The sequence below is a fragment of the Emydura macquarii genome, unplaced genomic scaffold (assembly GCF_026122565.2).
Source record: "Emydura macquarii macquarii isolate MOO-44397 ecotype Brisbane River unplaced genomic scaffold, CSIRO-AGI_Emac_v2 contig_1119, whole genome shotgun sequence".
In the NCBI taxonomy this organism is placed as follows: domain Eukaryota; kingdom Metazoa; phylum Chordata; order Testudines; family Chelidae; genus Emydura; species Emydura macquarii.
In genome coordinates, this window is record NW_027131256.1 from 8,771,490 (window position 1) to 8,795,046 (window position 23,557).

The 23,557-nt window shown below is 41.5% G+C and overlaps 2 protein-coding genes across 4 annotated transcripts in view; both read left to right on the forward strand.

Annotated features, from left to right (window-relative positions):
• SLC19A2 (solute carrier family 19 member 2) overlaps positions 1-11,701 on the forward strand; it is a 37,924-nt gene extending 26,223 nt beyond the window's left edge. The window contains exons 7-8 of the transcript XR_010919346.1: positions 199-246; positions 11,670-11,701. The gene's annotated coding sequence lies outside the window, so the exon portion shown is untranslated. The remainder of the gene's footprint in view (positions 1-198; positions 247-11,669) is intronic.
• On the forward strand, positions 228-23,161 carry CCDC181 (coiled-coil domain containing 181). 3 transcript variants are annotated; one of them, XM_067546113.1, is made up of 6 exons: positions 228-246; positions 11,670-11,824; positions 16,530-17,480; positions 19,573-19,719; positions 20,350-20,504; positions 21,834-23,161. In XM_067546113.1, exons 2-6 carry the CDS (start codon positions 11,693-11,695, stop codon positions 21,994-21,996), a joined length of 1,548 nt encoding a protein of 515 aa, XP_067402214.1. In that variant the 5' UTR covers positions 228-246; positions 11,670-11,692; the 3' UTR covers positions 21,997-23,161. The 3 variants fall into 3 exon arrangements, with proteins under 3 accessions (XP_067402214.1, XP_067402213.1, XP_067402212.1); XM_067546112.1 differs by lacking the exon at positions 228-246 and adding an exon at positions 3,991-4,061; XM_067546111.1 differs by lacking the exon at positions 228-246 and adding an exon at positions 4,602-4,761.
• Positions 23,162-23,557: the final 396 nt, after the last annotated feature.

The following is a 23,557-nucleotide window of genomic DNA, read 5'->3' on the forward strand; positions in this document are numbered from 1 at the left end:
CTGAAAATGATGACAATAGTTCACCGTTCTGCCTTACCTGGATGACTAGATGAGTTGACTCTGATGCATTTCCAGGCAATCCAGGAGATTAAAATCTGAATTTTAAGGCAGGTTAGTAACTATATATTACTTCAAATAAAGCATTACTAGCCCTAGAAGAATTAAAGAAGCATTTGATCTCTTCTGTCTTGTTGAAAGGTGCTGTATAAAGAACCCTGGGACTCAAGATAATCTATCCCAGCACAGGTAATTTCAACATCTCCCTGCTCTTCCCTGCACATGCTTTTAACATTGACTGGTGGGAGCCAATTCAAGGGCAGAAGAGAGCTTGATTGCCTTAGCAGCTTCACCGTAGCAGCTTCTAATGTTGTGTTGTCAGGTAATAATACAGTAAGTAATGATGCATCGTTATTATAATCACAAGATAAATCTCACAATGCAAGATCAGGATGTCACCTAGTGATGATAGATTTTTGTGGTTGTTTCCAAATTCCATTTAATGCCAGTTGCTCTTCAAAGATAAGTACCTCTCAGCTAATGTGAGTTACTCCAGACTTTTTAGCAATAAGTTTTAAGATGTATAATTTGAATGTCTCCCTGAAAACCATCAAAATAAGATTCCACTGTAGCTGTTGGCACTGGTTCCAGTTCTAAGTCTAAGGATATTTTTAAAATAGTTTAAATGCACATATATCTTTTTTTTAACTCTTAAATGCGTCAGTAAAACATTAATGTTCAAGTACTTGAATGTTTGTAGGGATACATCCTTTATTCTTTGTAAACAGTGAAAAGACCAAATAGGTAAGTCATTCAGTATCTGCTAGAAGTCCAGGAACATGTCAGAACATGTTGGTTGCTCTCTTCCATTATATTCAGATTGAATAACTTTGTTTAAGGAGCTCCGATTTACATATAGAAAATATATTTCATTTATGAAGGCTGTGTACCTGTATCCACTTCCTTTTCTTACTACATCCTTTGCTGGATGATAATGGGTAAATTAACTATAGTTTCAGTTCTCCTCTGTTCTCCTTACAAAGAACAAGCCCAGAGAATAGGGGCTTGAAATCTGAATCAGCAGAAATGGTCAATACGGTATTAACATACTAAATCATGGCTCTGGCTCTACTCCATTGACCTTTCAAGTTAGTGAATTATAAAGCAATGGGTGAGATTCACTTAGTGATGCATCTCAGCTTGGCACAAGACTCTCAGTGGGAGGCAGTTTGCCAGGCAAGAGATCATAGTGGAAGCCATAACTATCCTTTTGTAGAGAGCCCCAGAGATAGTGAAGCTCCAAAAGTGCATGGTTATGGCTGGGGAAGGGGTGTGGCTAGGATTGCAGTGAGCCAGCAGCCAGTCAGGGCATTCCTAGAAGCCCCCAACAGAATTTAAAGCTGTCTTCTCCCATTGGAACAACCCTCATGGGCAGGAGGGTGGAGTGGAAATACCTCCCTTGAAGTAAACCTGGAGGTACAACATCAACTTCCCTGCACCAGCCATGCCACCTATTATTTGCTATGGATTCTTTGCTAAAGCTTTATAGTCACATGCATCTCCTTCCTTTTTTGGTAGATCTGGTATTGCCTGTGGAAATTAGAGCAGCCTTGATGCAAAGTCTGTAATGTGAGTTGGCATTTGAAACCGGAGTCTGTCTTAAGTGTTCTGGTCAATAAGCATCCATTTCATTCTAGCTAAAGGTGATACATCTAGCTAAAGGTTCTCTGTGCTATCATCTCTTTGCCCATTAAAACTGTTTTTTGAAAACCATGGCATGTTTACCATAAGCACAAGGAGACTTTCAGAAAAGAAGTGATACAGCAAGTTAAATCTGCTAGGTAAATAATGTTACTATAACGTTTGTCAAAATTAGTAGTGGAACCCTAATATTATTTGCAAGTTGTTGACAGGTGCTTAGCAACAGTGATGCTTGCTCCCAGCCACCTAAGAATGCTGCTGATAGCTACCATTTCAAACAAGAGGGTTTCTAGTTCATAATGACTAGTTTCCATTTATACATTTTATGGCTGGGTTCATTGCCATGCAGCTGCTACCAGAGCCTGCTAATCACAAAGATACGCTGGTCTGCAATCTGCAGGGATTATTTCATTTGCCCTATACAAACATCAGATGACCCAGGATTTTACTGAAAAGATGTTTTATACTCAAAGATCTCTTTGAATTCTTTCCATTCTACCTCCAGTCATAAATGAATCATGAAGCTCCTTGAAAATTTTAGAATTTATTAATTTTTTAACTTCAAAAAGTTGTAAAAGTGTTATGCAATTAATCCCCCTCAAATATAGAACCAGCTTCTTGTTACAAGCACAAATTTCAACGTTCTACCCCTAACTTCCTTTGAATTTGATCAGCATTCATTAAAAAAACAAAAACCTATTTAATACACACTCTGACAAATTTAACCTACATAATTTCAAACACAGATGCTGCCATACAACCATAAATCACTTAATACCATTTTAAAAAACTATTTAAATGTATATAGTAATGGTCTCTTAGAACACTTCCATAGTAAGTCATACAGTTATAACACAGCTTATTACACTGATATTCTATGGCCTGTCACAGCTCTATTAACATGTCTCTTTAAAAAATGCATATTAAAAACTATATAACCAAGAACATATTTCAATTGGCTTATTTGTACTTATGAACTTATTTATTGGAATATTAGGTTTCAAAAAGAAAGTGATTTCTAAAGTTTCTAAGAATCTTAACTCAGGATTTTGTTTGTGCAATTTAGAAATGGATGTCAAAAAGGGTCATTTCGTGTTAACCCAGTTTGTTGTGTTGGAATACTTAGCACTCATTGTAGTTTTCATCTCTACCGGATTTTCCATGCCCTGTATTTCTTGTAGCAGTTTGCAACATGGATTTGCACAGGTGTAATGTTGTAAAATGATTAAAGCAGTTGAAGATAAGATCCTAGATATCAAAGCGTTTAAAAGGTGCATAAGTAAGTACTGCCCTTTTTAATAGTACTTAGCACTTACAAGGTGTTTCTCCAAATGGGAAAACAGGCACTGAATGGCTGCAGGATTTTATCACTGGTCTTGTGACATGTGAAATGTCCTTGAAGCCCCAGCTAATGCAGTCATGTAACTAGGGGAGACTCTCAGCTCAGCTTACTCCCCCCCCCTTCCCCCTAAATGCTGCCTTTGAAAAAGTCATTTCTAGGCCCTGGAGCTGTGGGGACTTGAAACCATGATTCTCCCCCTCCAGCTCAGAAATCCGGGGGGTGGGGGGGTGGGAATACCTGGGTTTATTATATTTTAAGTCTCGGGATTTGCAGGCTCTGACTCTTGAGTTGTGAACAGGTGCTGTTGGCTATGCTGGGCGCCATCTATGAACAAGCAATGGGGCCAGCCGGGGTGCTGGAAAGCCAACAAGCACCAGCTCTAGTAGCTGGTGTGAGAGGTCAGCTTGTGGCTGCATGTCTGGCTGCAGGGTCATATTATCCAGGAGGCATAGTGCCTAGGGCCTACAAAACTTTCAGGGCCCATGAAAAAATTTTTATATATAATTCATTTTTATTTAAGAAACTATTTATAGCTTAAAATCAAATTAATTATTTCGGTCAGGGGCCCTATGCAGGCAACTGGGCCTAGGGCCTAAGAAGGTCTTAAAACGGCCCTGTCTGGCTCGATGGGGGGGGCAGGGGGTGCAGCACCCCAGGGCAGGGCAGCCAGAAGGGGTGTCACAGCCTGTTAGCTCCAGACTAAGCCACAGGCTCTGGGGGTGGCCGTGGCCAGCACTCAAGCTGGCACCAGGCAGGCCTGCGTTCTGCGTCTCTAGCTCTCCATGGAAACCGGGACAAGCTGGAACGCGCGGAGTCCTCTGTTGTCTCACGAGGCTTCACTCCCTTCCGCTGCCCTCCTTTGTTGCTTAGGCAACGGGACGGCGACGTAGCCACGACATTTGGCCCTTTTGAGCCGCCGTCTTCAGCGCTGGGCTCTGCAGGTGAGTGAGGAGAGCTGGGGGAGGGGGGTCGCTGCTACCATGGCAACCTCATCCCGGAGGGCTCCCGGCACCTTGCGCAGGCGAGAGCTGGGACAGGGGACTCGGGGAAGGGGCCTGAGGGGGGGGGGCGGGACTCGACTCGGAGGAGCCCAACTTGGTGGGCGCTGCCTAGGCAGAGGCACCGGGACTCGGTGATGCGGCGGGCACTGGGCAGCCGGAGCCGGGCGCACAACCCGGGAGTCCTGGCGTCCGGCCCGGCCCAACCCCGCCCTGCCCCTTCCCCGGTGGGCGCGCGGCGGAGCAGAGCCGGCCGAGCCCCCAGATGAGACCGGGGAATCTCCTTCCTCCGGCCGCTGACAGCTGCTGCGCCCAGTCCGGGCCAGCCCCGGCCGGGCGGTCACTGCTCTGCGGAGGGGGAGGTCCGCTGAGGATGACCCGGGGCAGCGCCTGGCCCCAGTCCGCCACCGGCACCCGGCTGTAGCCGCTAATGCGCTTAGCCGCCGCCCGCGCGGCAGAAATAGGCGGCTTATCCCCCTCCAGCGGAGCGGGGCGGGGGCGGGGACTGACTCCTTCCCAGCGTTGCCATTCATTCATTCATTCATTCCGTGGAGAAGTGTGCATCGCAGAGCCCCGCGGGGGTCTGGGGGGTCCCAGCATAGGGCTGGAGGCTGCTGCTGCTAGGTGTGATACAGGGCGCCTGGCTTCTGTGGACTGGCTTTGCATTTTACAGCTCACGGGACGGGGCAAGCCGCTTTCCGCCCTCCGTGCCTCAGTTTCCCTGTAGGTAAAATGGAGTTGTTACGCTGTTTCACGTGATGAGAGTTGGTCTCGGTTTGTTAATGAACGTGTCGCACGTTGGAGTCGTTTGGGAGGAAAGTGTCTTGTGATTATGTGTAGCTGATGTGATTTTATTTCTAGGAGCCAGAAAAAATGTTTTGAGAGGTAGACTGGAAATGTTCTTAAAACGGCCCAGAGCATCACAGACCTTACTGTGGCTTTGTAGTGAGGCAAATAACTTAGCAATGTCTACCGAAGGGTTAGTCTCATGAACTGAATGCAAAAGACAATAATATTAATACAACATTGTGGTAATGATTAATCTCCCCTCTACAACTTTGTTCATGCGTAATATTTTTTTTAAGACAATAACTTTTTTGTTTTCTGTACTCTGTGTGCAATGTGACAGAGTTTAGCTTGTGCTTAGAACTTTGCAGCTTTATAAATGTTGAATTTCTTACTTTTTATGCATGTCAAATCCCTACCGTGGTTTTATTTTTATTTCTTTATTTCACTATGGGGCTAAACTCTGTAAACAAAGGCAGCCAGTGAAGACCTTACCATCTAAAGCCCAGTCTATGCATGAAAGTTTTTCCAATACCTCTGTATTGGTCAGAAGAATAAGCTATCCTGGCAAAAGCACATTTTTGCTTATCTAACTGTGTCTAAACTAGGCCTTTTGCTAGCATAGCTATGTCATGAAGAAAATCACACCCGTAACAGGCATAACTAAGCCAGCAAAACTTTTAAATATCTACCTGGCCTAAGCGAAGAGTTTTTACAGCTTAATGTAGTGTTTTGTGTGTAACTTTTTGGTTTTTTTATTAGCATTATCCAACTAAATAAAAACAGTTTTTATTTAGTCAACTCTGCTGATTAAGGCTCACAGTACAATAGAGACAGAGAAGCCTCACTAGATAATCCAGTTCAACCCTCTGCAAGAGCATGGTGCTAGGTAACTAACTGCACTTGATGGTGAGATCCTCAGCTGTGTAAATCAGCCTAGCTTTAGTGAAAGCCGGTGAAGCTATGCTGATTTACATCGGGTGTTGGAGAAGAATAGAACATATTGAATGAGTAAGTACATTGTTTTCATTTGTTCTATTTCTTAATTTCTCAGCCAGTTTTTGTCCAACTCTAATAAAGCTTCATACATAATTTGGTACCACTTAGTTCTCAAGTTAACTTTAAATTAAAATTGTTTTTTGAGCAGAAGGAACATCTAGTGGTTAGCACAGGATGGGAGTTCAGGTGCTATTCCTGACTCATTGCTTTGCTGCTTCATCTGTAAAATAGAGGTAAAATTTGCTTATTAGGTTTAATTCCTGTTTAGAAAGCATTTTGAATGTCTCTCATAGGGTTCTATAGAATGGCAATGTGAACAAGTGCAAATAATGCATCCAAATAATTTCTTAATTATTACAGCTTCCTCACCCATGCTTGGATACCTCAAATAACCAAACAGAATTTTACTAAACATTGCAGAATAATTCATCTTTGGTCTGAGAGCAAGCATAAGAAGTTTCAGCACAGGGGTGACTTTTCCAGAAAATTGAAGTCTAAGGAGATGAAAATAAGTATTTAGGATCTGCTAAGTGCTTTCACGTCCCATTAAAACCAAAACATTTGGATACTATGGCAATGGGTGTAGTGTAAGAACCTGAATAGGAGTTGAGAGCATTTATTATCTTGCAGGATTAGGTCACTAGATTGAAAGTGCCCCCTCAACCATGAGTGCAGGATCACTGCTGTGATCAAGCCTTTGTAATAGAATACATTTTGTTTATACTATTCCTCTCAAAAGCCACTCTATAAATAAGCTGAATTGTGCACAATATATGCAGAATTGTATAAGTGAGAAATTTGGACCAGGCTCACTGCAAATTTCTCACAAACCTAGTGCCTGTTTGGGTGGAGACCCGAAGAAACCGTGCTTTTGGCTGAGCTCCACTTTGAGTTTTGGTCTTCATTTGAACTCCAGCATTCAAATGTGAACCAAAGCAAATGTGTTTCACACACTTCTGCACCAGAGTTGTACGAGTATGTCATGTTGTGAAAGATCCTTTTGTAATGTGCAATGCATGAAGGGATCTGAATACAGCTAAGGTTTCTGTGAGAACTATACCATAACCCTGAAATCCTTAATGTTTGTACTGTTAATATCTCAAGGTGAAAATTGCATTAACTTACTTTATTTGCAGTGAATTAGAAACATGTACACATGAGTAAGCAATATACTGGTTGTTCGCAATTGTTTTATTCCTGCTTTTTTTCTTCCGTTAATCATTATCCTTTGTGACATAATAATCACCAAAGCAACAACTTTTGCTGTTGGAAATTGAGGAGTATAACTGATGTGAGGAGGAAGTAATAGCTATCTCACTATTTCCAGGATCATCTTGGGACTTGAAAAGGCCACAGCTAATTCTTGTAGCCCGAGTTGTATTGCAGTCTGCTTCTACCTAGTGATCTGTTAATGCATTGCAATACCATGACACTAATTTATCCCATTATAAACTCAGGGATGCCTCTCCACAGAAAAGTTGTAAAAGTTCTGTTGAATTCTTTCCCCAATTTTCTGAATTGATCCACGCTGTCATTCTTCTTCTAATGCTGATTGGATGGTGTCATCTGAAAGCTAGCAACAAATGTGTAAAAGTGCAGTAAGGCCTAGTGTGCAGAGTTTTTTAATACATTTGAACAGTAACCTTATGTTACCATATGGCTAGAATGAAGTAACCTGTCTGTCTGTCACCACCTCATTCACTGTTACTCAGTTAGCTCCATTGTCAAAATCTAGCCCTCAGCAATGAGCTATGTTATTCATAAGGTGGTAGTACCAGATGGAAATGGGGATGGAGGGAAACACGATGGGAAGGAAAGGATGAGTGGGATTGGTTTCTGGTATCCTATGCGTACCAGCTAGTTAAAATATTTCTACCCTACTTTGGGGTCAGTAACTCATGAATACGCAATTTGTAGTAAGATGTTAATGTGAAATATTGAATTAGAAGTTTTATGGTAAAGATGAACAAAAATATTTTCCTACACACCAAACTAACCTCTAAGGGCTGGTTCACACTTCCTGCGCGATTCGGTGGCAGTCGATGGGAGTTATGCAAACTACGCAGAGTAGTTTGCATAACTGACGTCGACTGCTCTGCTTCCCTTCTGCATGCTGTTCACACTGCACTGAGCTGTTCCCGTCGACGCAGCGCTACGCTACTTGAGGGGTAGACTTACTCAGTCGACTTCCTGATCGATTGAGCAGGTCTCACTGACCGCTCAATTGATCCAGAAAGATTGATCTGGCGGTGGCGATTTTGCTGCCGTCAGTATAAACGTAGCCTGAGTGAACTTTGGGCTAGCTGAAAAGCCGACTCCTGTCCCTACAAAATCATGTTTCTCACCAGTGGGACCTTCTGCTTATCTATTATCTGGTCTTTTGGAAAAAATTATGTAGTGCTGTAAAAGAAAGATATACCATCTTGTCTCCATAGGAGAGGGGAAAGAAAAGAAGTCTCACACACTAATCCCTCCCTTCTCTCAACTTAGATTTTGAATTTTAAATTTCAAAGGAATTGTCCCTTTTAGTAAGAATGGAAAATAACAATTAGAATATGTGTAAGCAACAAAGCAAAATAATTGTTGCATACATCTCCCAAATAAGATCCCATACATGTTAAAAGGGGGCTATGACATTCCAGCAAACTGGATGTCCTGATAAGATGTCCAGCTTCACCCCAGGAAGCCATAAATACATAGTGCCCAATGATTAAGAAGAGACGGACAACATTTGTTGCTTAAGGGAAGCCAGATCTCACCTCTAAATAAAACTATGTAAGTTGCAGGCCTTGCTATGTGAAATCTAGCAGGAACATCTGCCAATAGAGATAGCATGCGGAAGTTTCCACATAAGAGCCTCTCCAAAAAAATGTGAAAAGGAGTTCTTCTGTTTGATGTCTTATCATGCAGAATCAGAAGTTTCCCACCAACTGTATTTTACTGTAAAACTGTTTACCTCAATTTTTCTCACTAGCCTCCTCTTGATATCTGAATTATAGAATCTTGTTTTAAAGTTTGAACTTTGTGAATGTATGAAGTTATGTCAAAATAAATATACACTCTACATTTGTAGTTGAGATTTCTAGTAGCTTAGGAAATTATGACTAGTATTAGGAGTTAAGTATGTTTCTACTTTAGAAGTATGAGATCGTGACTAATGATTAATTTATCTTATATTTGATTATTATTAGTTCATTTTCTTAAGCTGTGGTTTGATTTACTTGCTTGTACTTACCTGGTAAATGTAAAATTATCCAGAATAAAATATAAAGTAGTAAAGCAGTATTTCTGATTTTTTAGGAATAGAAAGTTGAACTTAATGAATTATGGAAATTGATTAAATATATAATCAAAATTTGGGTGACAACATTCCTGTATTTAAAGCGGAATATATAAATTCCTTTTGGAAAATTTTTGAGTAAAATATGAAGAATGAATATTGAACTCCAGAATTAAAACTTGAGAACTGCACCACCATACCACAGAATGTGAAAGGACTATTATAGCAATGTAGAACTTTATGGGAAAAATAAACAGCAGCAAAATAACTAAAACAGTTTACATTGATTCTGTTGACAAGTCAGTAACTTAAGAAAGGACTGAAAGATAGACTTTTGCCAGACCACAACGCCCTTTCCTGGGCACACAAATATAGGGTAGCTCTGTCTTTTCAATGACAGGTCAGGAAGATTTTCAACAATGTAATCAGCAGGTTGCTCCCCCAAAATTTGCAACTATTCAGTGGGAAGGTGATAGTGTTCAGATCTCACAGTTTTTGGATAGGAACCACCTCCATCTATATATTTAAATGGGAAACAATACCTATAAAATAATTGGACCTATGCCAAAGGGTAATGGTAACTGTACAAGCAAGGGTACTTTTTGCCTACCTAAGATCGATGCTTCTACTACAAAGATGCCATATAGAGACCAATCACATGAGTTGTTACTTCTAGCTGAAGTGAGTCATCTTACATAAGTCCTGAGGGAGGTACTCTTTTTAATTGAGTCCTTCCTGGGTAACATCCTTGGGAGAATATTTATTCCCAGGCCCAAGTTCCTACCAGAAATCAGCCTTAGGAAGGAGGTTGCCTTCCTAAAGAAATGGAGACATCACAAAAATCCATCTTGCTCAGGAGCGGTCAGTCTCCAAACTGAATGGTGAGATAAAACAATCCTGCTTCGGTATAGAGACTAGGGTTAATCACAATTTTCCCCTCAGCAAATCCATAGGCAAACTCTGGGCTCTGAAATAAGAGCAGAAGTTTCTTGAGGAAAGAACTATATTGCTTTCCCATATAATTAACCAAGTGGACCAAATTCCTTTCTTGCATAATTCCAGGCTTTAAAACGTCCATCAGAATATTGCCAAACTATTCTGTTCCAAATAGATGACAGATTGTGTATAAGGCCAAAGAACAAGAAGCTTACTGCAGTCAGCATAATAAAAACAAAAACAACGAGTGTCCTGCCTCCTTGCTGAACTCCTGTCTGACTGTGGTGGAAGGGGCCTGCTAGCAGAGACTGGTGGCCCTTCAGGGATGTAAAAATGATATCTGTGGCTCTTGAGCCAAAAACGTTGGGATCCACTGCTTTAAACTTTGCCTTTGCTGTGTTCTTATTACTAGTCTGCTGCCTTTTATTTCATTTTAAACTGCTTTAAAGGCTTAACTTCTTAACCCCCTACTCAGTGTGCCTTTATATCTATTTCCCTTTCATGCCTACTTTACCAAACTAACAGGCACTGCTTCAAAACCTGTTCAGGCTGCTGTGTGCGCAGAGATAGAGAGAGTAACTTTTCATACTCTCCATTTCATTTCAACCATATTGTAAGCTGGAACATCCTTGTCTATACTTACCCTGCTTAAAAATGGTCCTAACTATCAAGAATTCATTCTAAAGTGCATGAAAACTTACAAATGCTGTCTTCCTTTTACTTTGAGAGAAACCTCAGACTGTGAATTAAATTTTTGTTTAACTTGTCTAGCAAGTTGAATTTTGATACTCCTTTTGTCTTAAATTTCCAGCATTCAATCTAGACTGTTATCTGTGCCTCATAGATAATTTCACAAAACTTTTCACAAAACATGATAATTCTAGATAATTTTAACTGGAACTGCATTGTTGCATCCAGTCTTGCTTCTTAAAGACACTCTCGTCATCTGCTTCTTAAAGACACTTCACTTCATTTTGCTTGACTTTGACTTTACACTGCTGCATTTGATGGTAACTATGCCTTTCACACCTTTCATAATCTCCTAATGAATCTAGTTTAATCTTTATGCTGTTGTAGCTATTTTATTTTGCTGTTGAAACATTTTGTGAAAATTGTAACATGTTAAGGGAATAAATATATTGCTTTTGCCACTGGCAGTATTGCCTTCCCTAATATTTTTCTAATAAATGAAACATCACCACTGCTCTTTTATAGCTATTGAGGGATCTAAAACAACAAAGAAAAACTGGAATGGGAGCATTAGGAGAGATGTTATCTGGTACTAACAAAAATGGTCTAGTTGTTGAAGAATAGGGTCTAGAAGTCAGGAGATCATGGGTTCTCTACCTAACTCTGACAATGACTTTCTTTAAGACCAGGGATAAGTCATCTTGCTTCTGAGTGCCCCAGATCACCATTTTACAGGTGGGAATAAATAATCTCCCTACCTCACAGGGGTTGAATGGCTTCATTCATGCTTATAAACCCTTTTGGGATCCTCTCTTTTAACGTTCTATAGAAATAGTGGTGTTGTCCATCACTTTTCCTGTATGCCATAGATATCGACAGTGTATTTTTGTGTGTCAATAAAAGTCTTATGAAAATAAGAATATTTTTCCCCCTCTTGTAGCATTGCTGTAACAGAGAGCCAAAATGAGTGACAAGAAAGACACTAATGACTCATCAGAAGCTGGTGACTCATCAGAAAGTGCAGAATATGAGGATGATTTTGAAAAGGATCTTGAGTGGCTAATTAATGAAGAAGAAAACCATGGGGAAACAGAGGTATTTGATTAGGAAAATGCTAATTATTTTACAGTAGACTTGGAGATTTTAACAACTTGAATTGCTCACATTCACTGCAAAGTTTGATTTGAAATATATATGTAATTGTAAACGTGCTGATCTTTAACTAGGAAAAGAGGGCATTAGGGATTCTAGTGAAAAGAGATGTGATGTACCATAGCTTTTCCAGTTAGTCTGATTATTCCGATCTTAAAACAGAAAAGTCAGTATTCCCTATAGGGACAAGGAGAATGTGCTTGGATCAAAAGTACTTCTTCCATTTCCAAGGTAGTGTCTTTAAGCATTTGTGCAACTCCCATTATGATTTTTTTTATGTTGCCTCATATCACTTTGCTACTCAAGGTTTGGTTCATTCCAAACTACGTGAAGATGGGAATATGGAGAGATGCAATGAGACAGGAGTTAGTGCCAAAATGGAAGCTGTTTGATAGCCTGTCTCAGGCTGGGTATGTTTGGTACTGCTCTCCTTCCACTCTTGCTATTTTTTCCTCCTTCCTTTTGCTCTGTTTCTGGTCTCCGTTGGGTGGAGGGACTGAAAGACCCTCCCCATGGGACTCTGACAACAGAAACAAGAGCCACATCCTCCTGTTCAAGTGTAAAACCATATGGAATAGAACATGAGCTCCTTGTTGCTGGGCCTTTCAGAGACCACAGCCTTTCACATCATCACATCTGGAGGCATGGCCATCTGTTCTAATAGAAGGCTTAGCTCTTAAGTAGCTTGTATTTCATCTGTGTGGTATATTTTAGCTGTGTGATTCTTTTCTATGTTCTGCACCTTTACATCTCTAAGGATGGCTATTTTGTATTCAGGAAACAACACACGCTGCTCATAAAGGCTTTACTTTTGTTCTTTCTATTTTATTTAACTTAGATAAGTAGTAAATGGCTGCTCTTTGTGGATGGAAAACGGGGTTGTGTTGTCCTACTCTTGGCCCTGTGTAGCACAGCTAAGTTTGCTACCATCAATGTTCCCTGTAAGCTGTGTGGCCACATGACATGCATCTGTCCTGTATCCACTGCGCATGTCACATGGCTGGGAGTGTGCTGGTGTAGTGGCACAAACTGCTCTCGGGCACAGTGTGATGGAGTTCCCCAGGAACAGCGCTCTGGAACCACTCAGGATGGAGCCAGTCAGGACTCTGGTGCTTTGGAGTCTGTCCTCCCGGGTCTTCACACACCATTGTAGCCGCCTCCTGATCTGGCCTCAGAAGGCTCAGCACCCCTGCTCCACCTGAACTCTCCCTGTGGGTCCCACTGGATGGGACCCTGGGGAGCTCTTCCATGCCCCAAAGGGGCCATACATCCCGCTTTGTGGTCAGAAGCGATTCACAGCCACGTAGAAGTTTATTAATTCTCAGGATCACAGCGTAGAAACACTGTTAGCAGCTTAATTTGAAGTTTCAGCAGCGACCCACTGAGGAGCCCCAGAGCCTCATCCTTGAGCTGTGCTCCCGTGCAAACCCCCACAGGGGACTGGCCTCTGCCAGCCAGCCACCCCCCTCCCCAGTCCTTTGTCTTGTTCCCGGGCAAGGTGGCCAGTCCTCCTGGTCTCCACCTTCCACAACCTGTTGCAGCTAGTTGAGGAAAAGCAGGGGGGTCCTGACCTGGTCTGCGTCTGTGTGGCTGGGGAAGGCCCATCCGCCCTCTTGTGGTCTTTGCAATGATCACACACCTGGGTCCCCAACACCGAAATACATGAGTAACACATGGGGGAAACTGAGGTACACCCACAGCACTCAGAGAAAACCCCAAGAATAGCTCCATTTCGTGTCACATAATTTGCTACTTTTCTGTTCCTGAACATGCGTAAGCAATCTGAGCATGCTCAGTATCATCTGCTGGAGCCCCTTCCCTTATTCTGCTCTCACTTGAATCATGATGTGTGCTGCCTTCTTTTAATATGGGCTAAAAGGATGCAGTTGGGACAAATTGAAGAGGAGGGATGGGCTGAATTTGTGCAGGGAGGCAAACTATACACTGGGGGATCAAACAGTGGAGTCAGGGGAAGGAGAGGGGCAGATAGGCAAAATCAGGGACAGGGTAGGAGCTGGGGTTAAGAAGGGGGTAGAGACCCTGCCAAACAGTGATGGAGGAAAACACCAGGATAGTAAGGGGCAGAGAGAATAAAAGTTACTCCAAACGGGGTGAGTAATCTGCAATGTTTGCAGAATTAGGATGTAGGTGGCAGATGGGCTTCCCCACCCCTATCCCCGGCCGGACAGCACATCTCACCTGCTCATCAGGGCCTGCTGGAAGGGATAAGGGGGGGGTGGAGAAGGCAGGGGCTCCTGGGAAGGGATGGTAGACAAATCCCTCGAGACCAGAAGCTCCTGACCATGACATAGAAGTTCCTAAAATACAAAGAGTAACTGTTACAGTAGCTGATTTTCAAATATCAGTAATGTGACATTTTTTTTCCTTTTTAAAGTATTAATTATTGCACGAACATGGCAAAAATCTGTTTTGATGTGAGTAATGTTATCCAGAGTACTAAGTAATGCCAAATATGGTAATTTTATTTTCATCCACGGTCCTGAGTTTAATGATTAAGCATAATTAATTATAGGTGTCAGCTCTGTTAGAAGTGGAAGCAGTCTCAAGCATTCCAACTGAATGTTCAGTTATTGGCACAATACTGCACAATAACACATATCTTTAAAATTCCCTGGACGCACATTTACATGAAACACCATTGTAGTAAACCCCGTCAGAACTAGGCATTTTCTGAAGCCCTTAAATATACATTTACATAATTCATACTTAAAGCAGTCCTGAAATACTTATTCACACAGTAGACTGTGATCTTTCAAAAAAGCAATTGCAATCAATTGTCTACTCTCCCACAGTTCTGAGAGAGAGTTGTCTCTTTTTAAATAGTAAGGTGTAAGCTTGCCCAAGGACAAAAATGTAGTGCTCAGTGGAGTTTGTAGTCTGTGCAGCACAAACAAAATTTAGAGGGAATGATGGCCACAGTCCTATCACTGACTGGACAACGTGGTGATCACCCATATGTTCCGCCTTCTCACATGCCCCAACACTGCGGTGAGGAACGTCATGGAGCACGCCAGGTGTGATGTCAAGAAGCAGATCAGCAGAAAGCCTTCCAACGAAGATGCCGCCACTTACCTGAGTGGCTCCCTGTTTGCCGATTTTGGACAGGACGGAGGTGACTTTGCTTCACTTTGGACCTGCGCCTGCAACGCCAAGGGACGCCTGGAGAAGCGCGTCAGCAGCCACTGGACGTGGTGTGAGGAGCGTCAGGAACTCAGAGTCCTGGTGCCACGGGTCAAAACCACCAAAAACACGATCGTCACCCCAATAGCCAAGAGCATTCTGGAGAGGGCTCTGAAGGGTGCCATCCACGCACAGAACATGGAAAACCTCAAGCGTGAGCTGGACCAGAGCAAGGACTTTGAGGTTATGAGCAAGTGGGATGCCAGCAACCACTTCCTCTCCGGGGGCAGCTTCATCCAATTTATTGACTGGAAGTTCATTTACCGGGCCTGCTCAACTGTGTCCCACTGAACGGAGCCATCCGCCCTGGGAATCGGGACAAGCAGTGCAGGAGGTGCAGCTACTCCAACGAGACCCTGCCCCAGGTCCTGGGTAGCTGCAAGCCCCAGTCCAGGGCCTGGCAGCAGCACCACAATGTCATCCAGGATCGCCTGGTCAGAGCCATCCTGCCACCCATGGGGAAGGTGGTGGTGAACTCTGCCATCCCTGGAACCGATAGTCAGCTGCGACCGGACGTCGTCATCGTCGTCGTCACTGACGAGGAAGGAAAGAAGATCACCATCGTAGATGTCACAGTCCCCTTTCAGAATGGGATCACGGCCTTCCGTGACGCCCGAGCTTGAAAGGAGGAGAAATACGTGCCCCAGGCTGATGCTTTGAGAGCAAAGGGCTACAAGGTTCAAATGCACGCGCTGATCGTCGGAGCCATGGGCATGTGGGACTCCTGCAACAAGCAAGTGCTGCAGGTGTGCAGAATCAGTTGGCGTTATGCTTGGCTGATGTGGTGGCTCATGGTGTTTGATACCATCAGGTGGTCCAGACACATCTACACAGAACACATCACCGGGTATAGGCAATACCAGGAGGAATGAGCCATGCTGGAAAAGCGATACAGAAAGACCTTTGCTTTGTGGATTGTATTTCCTAAATGGACTAATGATCCTGAACTTATCATTCAGTGAAGGATAATCAGCACTCATTGTTATATTTGCTTGCCACTAACCTCAGTATCCCCCTGGTATGAGTGATGTACCTGAATGTTGCAATGTTTATATCTCAATTGTCTCACTAAATGAATAACCCTTAATCTGGGATAATGCAGATAATGTACTCTTTGTACTGTATGATTTCTGAACCAAACCCTGTACCTTTTGGGTAATCTATGCATTATCCCCAGATATACAGAATCTCGTCCCTTCAAAAACTCTGTATTTGATAATTTTATAACATTAGCTTAATAAAAATTTCTTTAAGGAGCATATTCAGTTTGCCATGGGAACCTAAGCTGTGAATTTCCTGATTTCTGTGGTTTTAAAATCCCAACCTTAATGATACATTATGTATATATAAACTACCCATGTTAAAGTTTTTTAACATATTAGAGAAGAATTACTATTTCTCATAGAATTTTAAAGGGAAAACTTTTTCTTTTTATAATCCTGATCAGAATGAAGAGGATATGGAAGCAAATGTTGACAAAGACTTGGAAGACAATGAGGAAAGAAAAGAATACATAGATCAGCATCCTGAGCCTGATGCAGATCTGAAAGAGAGTCCACCAAATGAAGAAAAACCTGTATCCATACCCAAAGCTAAACCATTGGACCACACATCTGATACTGACAGTGAAAGCTCCATCCAAGAGTCCAAGCTGGAAAACCAGCAGGAACTGGATGAGGAAGATGATGAAGAAATAAAGCGCTACATTTTGGAAAAGATTGAAGAAGCCAACAAACTGCTGGAGAACCAAGAACCTCTGGATGAGAATAGAGAGAGGAAACTAAAATTCAAAGAAAAATTGATAGATTTGGAAGTTCCCCCTCTAGAAGATACAGAAGATTATAAAAATGATCCTGAAAATGAAGATGTTTCATGTAGGCTGTCTCAACTACATATTTCTAATGAACCAGGACTGGGAGGCATGTCTTTTTCACCTAATGGTGACAAGGAGGAAGAACACAAGGATGGCAAGATCCTAGTAGAGAAAGATGGGAAGTTTGAACTCTTGAGTTTACGTGATATTGAAAGCCATGGCTTTTTGCCCCCAATAAGTGTTTCTTTCACTGACATTGAAGCTCAACCTATTTCTCCTAAGTTTTCCCATTCCATTATTTTTGGCACTCCCAGTCTAGCAAAGGAAAATCCTCTAGTGCATCCAGGGGCAAATGTTTTCTTTCCCATTGGAGAAGAGTTTGTCTGTTTCCCTAAACCTCCACCTAACCCTAAGTATCGTCCAAACTCAGCCATCAACATTGCAAGAAGTATGGGAATGGGAAAAACTCCCCGCAGGGTGCAGTCTGCAAATGTGCCTTTGAGGAGCTCCACCTACAGTCTTTCACCCAGACAAAAAGCGCTGCAAAAACAGATGCAACAAAGGAAAGAGAAACTAAGGAAAGAGGTGAGTGAGAGTACAAAGGAAATAACCAGATCATAATGACCACCACACCCTCTGTATGTCTGAAACTTAATAGGAAATATTGCTTCTCAAAAGCCATTCAATCAATCGTATATTCCATTTACCCAGTGATAAAATAAAATTAGCCACTGATAATACTTTGCACTTATAAACCAATCCACAAAAAACCCTCTTTTTTACTATTAAAAATGAGTTGAGGCACTGCTCATGCACAAAAAGCAAGGAAATATCCATTTAATATATCCATAAACGTGCCTACTCCCATCACATTCACCACTTTCACTTGACAGACTCTTCCTCTCTATTCACAAGTCCCATACACCTGCAACATGTACAGTAATGGAGTATACACACGTCCCACACACCATCACATTTCAATGCAAAACTCTGACCTCTGTGACATACTTAGAATCTGTATGCTGAATAAGTATATGATGTATGGTTTTCCCACAGGGAAGTGTTTGGGAGTTAAAGGTTTGCATTGAAGTGTGATTGTAAGGAATGTGGTGTGTGTAGTGTGTTTGCATATGTTGGCAGTATGTGAGACTTATTTATAGAGTGGCAGAATCTGTTGGTGAATGTGGTGCATGGGGGTAAAACTATGTTAAAGAAGGATAATGTAACTGGACATTTCCTTGCTTTTAAAGGTTTGTGGGTGAGTGTTACCCTCAAGCAACCTTAAAGCTTTTCTTTGTAGGCATTGCCTTTATTTATTTTTTTAAAAAAAAGCTTTATGTAGGGGTTAAATGGAAAATATCTCAAGTTCGCAACTCTCAATACTATTATGTAGTACAGCAATTTCAAACAATTGTCTACACTTAAAAGGCTGCCGTGGCACTTCTGCAGCAGTGCTGCTGAAGCACTTCTGTGAAGGCACTGCCTATGCTGACGGGAAAGCTTCTCCTATCGTCATAGGTAATCCACCTCCCCGAGAGGCAGTTAGCTAATTCTCCTGCTGATCTACTGCTTTCTACGGTGGGAGTTAGGTGGCTTTAACTGCATATTTAAGGGTGTGTGGATTTTTCACATCATGAGTGATGTAGTTATACTGACCTAATTTAATTGTGTAGACCAGGCCTTAGACAGACCTAATTTAAACGCCAGATCAGTGCCTTAATTTTATAATCATGTACCAAAGAGAAGAAAGTGTATTATCATTCTTCCCTGCTCTCAGGAACATATGTAGTAGGAAAAGTAAGCTTCTGAAAATTTAAATGTGTAGCAGGGACCTCAGAAATGTGTACCAATTGTCAGTTTTTGAAGACAAGTGCTAAAAGATTTCAGGGAAAAAGAGATTTGGATGTCAAAGGAGGTGTATATTGGTCTGTGAATTTTGAATTTGAGGGGTGCAATAGCTTTTGTGCCAAAGAGGAACAAAATTTCATGTGACAACATTTCTGAGTAGTGTGGTTTATTGGAACATTTGGCAGTGACCAAAATATCCTCAAATGTTCAGAGACCACTCCTACTAATTTCCACTTTAAAAAAAACAAAACAAGCCACCGTGTTAGTTTCAGAGAAGTGTTAAGCTATCAGTGCCTCCACAATTAAATGACATTCTCCTCACCCCCAATGCATGGTCAAGACTCCAGAAATCCCTATTAGGCCAATGCCTGCAGTCACAAGTACTTTTGATTTTTAGGGTCTCTTCTAGGCTGGAGAAATCTTGTAACCAGTTTTGAAAACAGATCAGTGAAACTAATTTTAAATAATTTAGAGCCATGGGATAGATCTGGTTTAAGGTGCCCTGACCCATTTCTATTGAACCTCCAGTGATTTGAGACAAAGCATGGACGGCTTCTGGAAATGGAGGTTGTAATAACAAGGGTTAGAATGAAAGCCTCCACATATAACCCTAATTATAGAGGCGCTCGAAGCCAGTTTTCTCCTGAAGATAATACTGACTTGATGTGTCTGTTGATTATTCCCATTGCCCTCAGTATATTTTAGGGCAAGGCGGATATGTATTCAGACAATTTGTATTTGTTTGTCCACTCCGACACTGAAGCCCTTTGCAAGTGTCAGATTGACTCTCTTCTTGTAAGAGATTACTCAATCCTTAATTTCACACAAGGAAGAAGCACAGAAAAGACAGCAGGAAGAGGAAAAGAAGAGAGAGAATGACATGGTCTTTAGAGCTTGGTTGCAGAAGAAAAAAGAACAAGTGCAGGAAGAGAAGCGAATTCAGCGTGCAAAGGAACTAGAAGACTCAAACAGTAGAGTAAGTTAAGACCTCTCCATCCCATACCTGTTGAGGGTGCTCTGGCTAGTCAGGAAAATTGAAATTTACACCCGTTTTGCTCAGCTCAGCTTTATAAAAATCAAGATAGCAAGAAATATTCTGTGTTCGCTACACTGTTTTCTATTAAGTGCTATTGCTGCTCATGGATCCAGGATTTTCTAGTTTTAACAGCATGAGCTTGCATCATGCAACAAGCTGTGCTCATGTGACCTTTATGGTCCTAGGATCACTTATGGGAAATGTTACAATATTGCATTTTAATATGATGATGGATTTGCCTGTGTCCCATGGCGAACAGCAACCAGGAACTAATATTTGTGAAGTGTCTCCATTAGCATTTATTTACACTTGTGTTGGCAAACAATTTACACGTTACAATGCACCCAAAAACCCCAGTCTGAGAACCAGGACTTTGTGTCTCTAGTTCCCTATTTCTAAAATGGGGGCAATACAACTTACTAAGTTTGTGAGACTAAATTCAGCATTGTTTGTGAAGCATGTTTCATAAGTTGGGATGGAAGATGCTAAAGAAATTCAAAGTAGTATTGTTATATTAATTTAAAAGACAAACAGCATACTTAATTACATGTGTGCGTGGGCTTTAAATAGCAGGAGAACAGAGATCCAGAGGAAGCTTTCAGGCTATGGCTTAAAAAAAAGCACCAAGAACAAATGAAAGAAAAACAAATGGAAATCCTTAGACGCCAAGAAGAGTGCCTGTACTTTCTTCCAAGAACAGAGGAATGTGATAGAGCCTTTAAACAGTAAGTCAATGGCTCTTATTTCCTAGGGAACAAGAATATATGAACGTAGTATCTTTCAGCAACTTAAATTATAACATTTATTTTACAATTTAAATGTATTTGTAAAGGATCTGTTATAAAAGCTATATCCCAAAATGTTTGAGAGGAAGGGAAGCAACACATTTTGAATTAAACCTATTATAGTGGGTGGGGAAAGATTGAAGAGGTTTTCAGCATAGATTTGAAAACCAGCCTCCCCTTTTGTTTCTTCATGCACTCACACCTATAGGTATAAGAGCCTTCTCTGGTGTTGTTCCTGTCATCTGGTAAAGCCTCACTCTTTTCTGCCTCGTTGATGCTCACTCTTCTTCCAAATTTCTGCTTTAAAACCTCTCAATTTCTCTTTCCCTGTCATTACTTAATGCAAGTATTTTGGATACTGTTTGTATAAGAAAAAACTATAAAAATAAGTCTGTTATAATATACGCCTCCAACCAAGTACTGAATGACTTTCACCTACTAAAGAAAGTCCAGCTAATGTTCAAAGCAATTAAAATGTCTAGATCTGATGTCTAAAAATCCTTTACTATTTCAGTTTCTCTAACCCAGAAAGCAAAAAGTTGTGAAAAAAATAGCTTAGTCTATTTTAACCTTTATAAAGCATGTGGGATACATTCTTCCTCAGAACTGAAGGCAGAACTGGCTTGATGTCAGATGTGTCATCCTTTGAACACACAAATGGAGTCAGTTACATTCTTCAGAGATGGTGAAAACGGCATCCCTTTTAAGCCTGGATTTGGGGGGGGCAGGGCCCTGTAGTCTGAAGATACACAGGTGCCCAGAGCCAGTCCTGACCAAAGTCTGGTGAATTCACTTTGTTTCCTTTGACCTCCTCCCAACCTTCGTGCACTCATCCAATTGAAACTTTCAGCTAGTGCCCTCCCTAGCACCCTTCCAACACCACCATCTCCTGCTGGTTCCCAGTCTACTAATCAAGGTGCAACCCTACAGTAGGAAGTTGTATGGGAACACAGGCTGTAGATCAGTTAAGGTTTCTGGAAAAGGGACTGCATTCACTTCAGGCAAAGGTCCCACTCTTCCTTCTCACTGCTGACCCTTGTTGATCTTTCCACCTAATTTCTCTCCATATGGTTGGACACTAGAAAGCAATTAATTCCTAGGTGTAGCCTGTTTACTAAGTGATGTGGTGGCTTTAGTTAACTAATTAGATTGAGTCCCAGTTAAGAGAACAGTTGTCTGCTTTGAGTACAGCCAGAAGTGATGGACAGTGATTAAAGAGAGAGCTTTTGACCACTCACTATCAGTGATTCCAAATTTGTTTCCCCACAGATGGCTAAAAAGAAAGAGAGAGGAAAAGCGAGTGGAGGAACTAGCTGCCAAGGAGCGATCGAGGCAACTTAGGCTAGAAGCCAGAAGAGCAAAACAAATCCAGAATATCCTCTGCACCATTTCTGAACCCAAATCCTTCCGTTTCACCGACCATTACAGCTGAAGGTTTGATGTGTCTGGAGAATATTAGTGTCAGCTGCCATACACTGTATGGCTTGAGCTGCTGCTGCTCTTTACAGCTGCTGCCCTTTTGTGGTATTATTTTAAAATCTTTAAATAATGGTTTAAAAATTTCTATTAACTGACAATGCTTTTACTACTTACCTTTTTATTTATTTTATTTTGAATTTTAAATTACAAACCTGATTGTTGTGTGAGACTCGGTGGTGCTCTCACGCCCACTGAACCAAAGTGAGAATAAATATCTTTATAGCTGTGGCAAATTTAAATTCCTTTATTTAAAAAATTAATGATGACCAAAGTCTAATGTAGATCTCTGGATGAAGGCTACTGTGTAAAAGTATCAAGTCATGGCTGGACTGACACAATGCTGTTTGAAGCTGCTCTTCAAGACCACCCAGAAGCTTCAGTTGGTGCAGAATGCTGTCTCCTGAGAGTGTCTGTCTATCATTCAGTGAGTGGACCAATAGCTGACTATAGAACTCAGGATAATGCTTCTTACTTAACTGTTCTGGGTATCAACTTCTAAAGCAAAGCTGTTAACTGACTGCAAAAAAACCTCCAACGACTCCAAACATTTTCTGACATTAACCTTTCCTGTAAAATGTTAGAATTATAATCTCCAGGGCTTAATCCTGAGAGGACCAGAGATACTGTGAAGATAAGCGCTAGTTGGAAAGATTTGCTATTACTGTTGACATCTCTTGAAGTTGTGGGTGCTCAACAAATTCAAGAAAAAGCCCTTAGTTCTCAATAAGTTAGTTTAAAACCCCCCAAATGTTCTTTAAGTGGGGAGGGCTACAATTCTTTATTCTGAAAAGCCAGATTCTGACAGACTTCTGTTGAATACTAGCCTGCTCCATAACCAGCCCAACTGAGATTCTTACTTGTGGAGTAAGATGCTACTTAGTGAGGGCCAGGGTATCAGAATCTGGCCCTAAGGAAGTAAATACAACCATATTACTTAAGAGGCCATGCACTATTACATTTGTTTGCATGTGTTGCCTGTAATTCTGTCATTACTCATCTGTCTCGTTCCATAGCTGTAGATTGTTTGAATAGTTTTTGTCCCACAAACACCAAATCAAGCTTGCTAATATAAAAAATTGATTCTCCAATGTGTAAATTCACTTTTCTGGTTTTCCATTTCCTTTAACATTTTGCAGAGGCTTTGATTTAATTGCATTTGACATATTCATCCAGAGGGCAGTGTAACCTGTATTTATCTTTGACGAGACAGCAATGGACATAGTGACATTATCTCACAGGTTTACTCTATTCCATTCTTCCATTTCTGGGCTGACTATATCAGTGAGATGTTTAATTTTTGCAGTCTTCTTAATGAACCCTTCCAAATTGTCTTTTACTTTGTCAGTAAGGACAAGTTCTTCCCTTGCCACCCATCCTTGTAAAGGGCAGGGGAGATCATTCTATGTCAGGGCTTGTTAATTTGAGTTTTGCAAGGATGCTTTGCCTGCACAAGCATGCAAGTGATATTGGCTTTGCAGGCTTCAGCCTGGTCTATGCTACCCTATTTAAAGTCA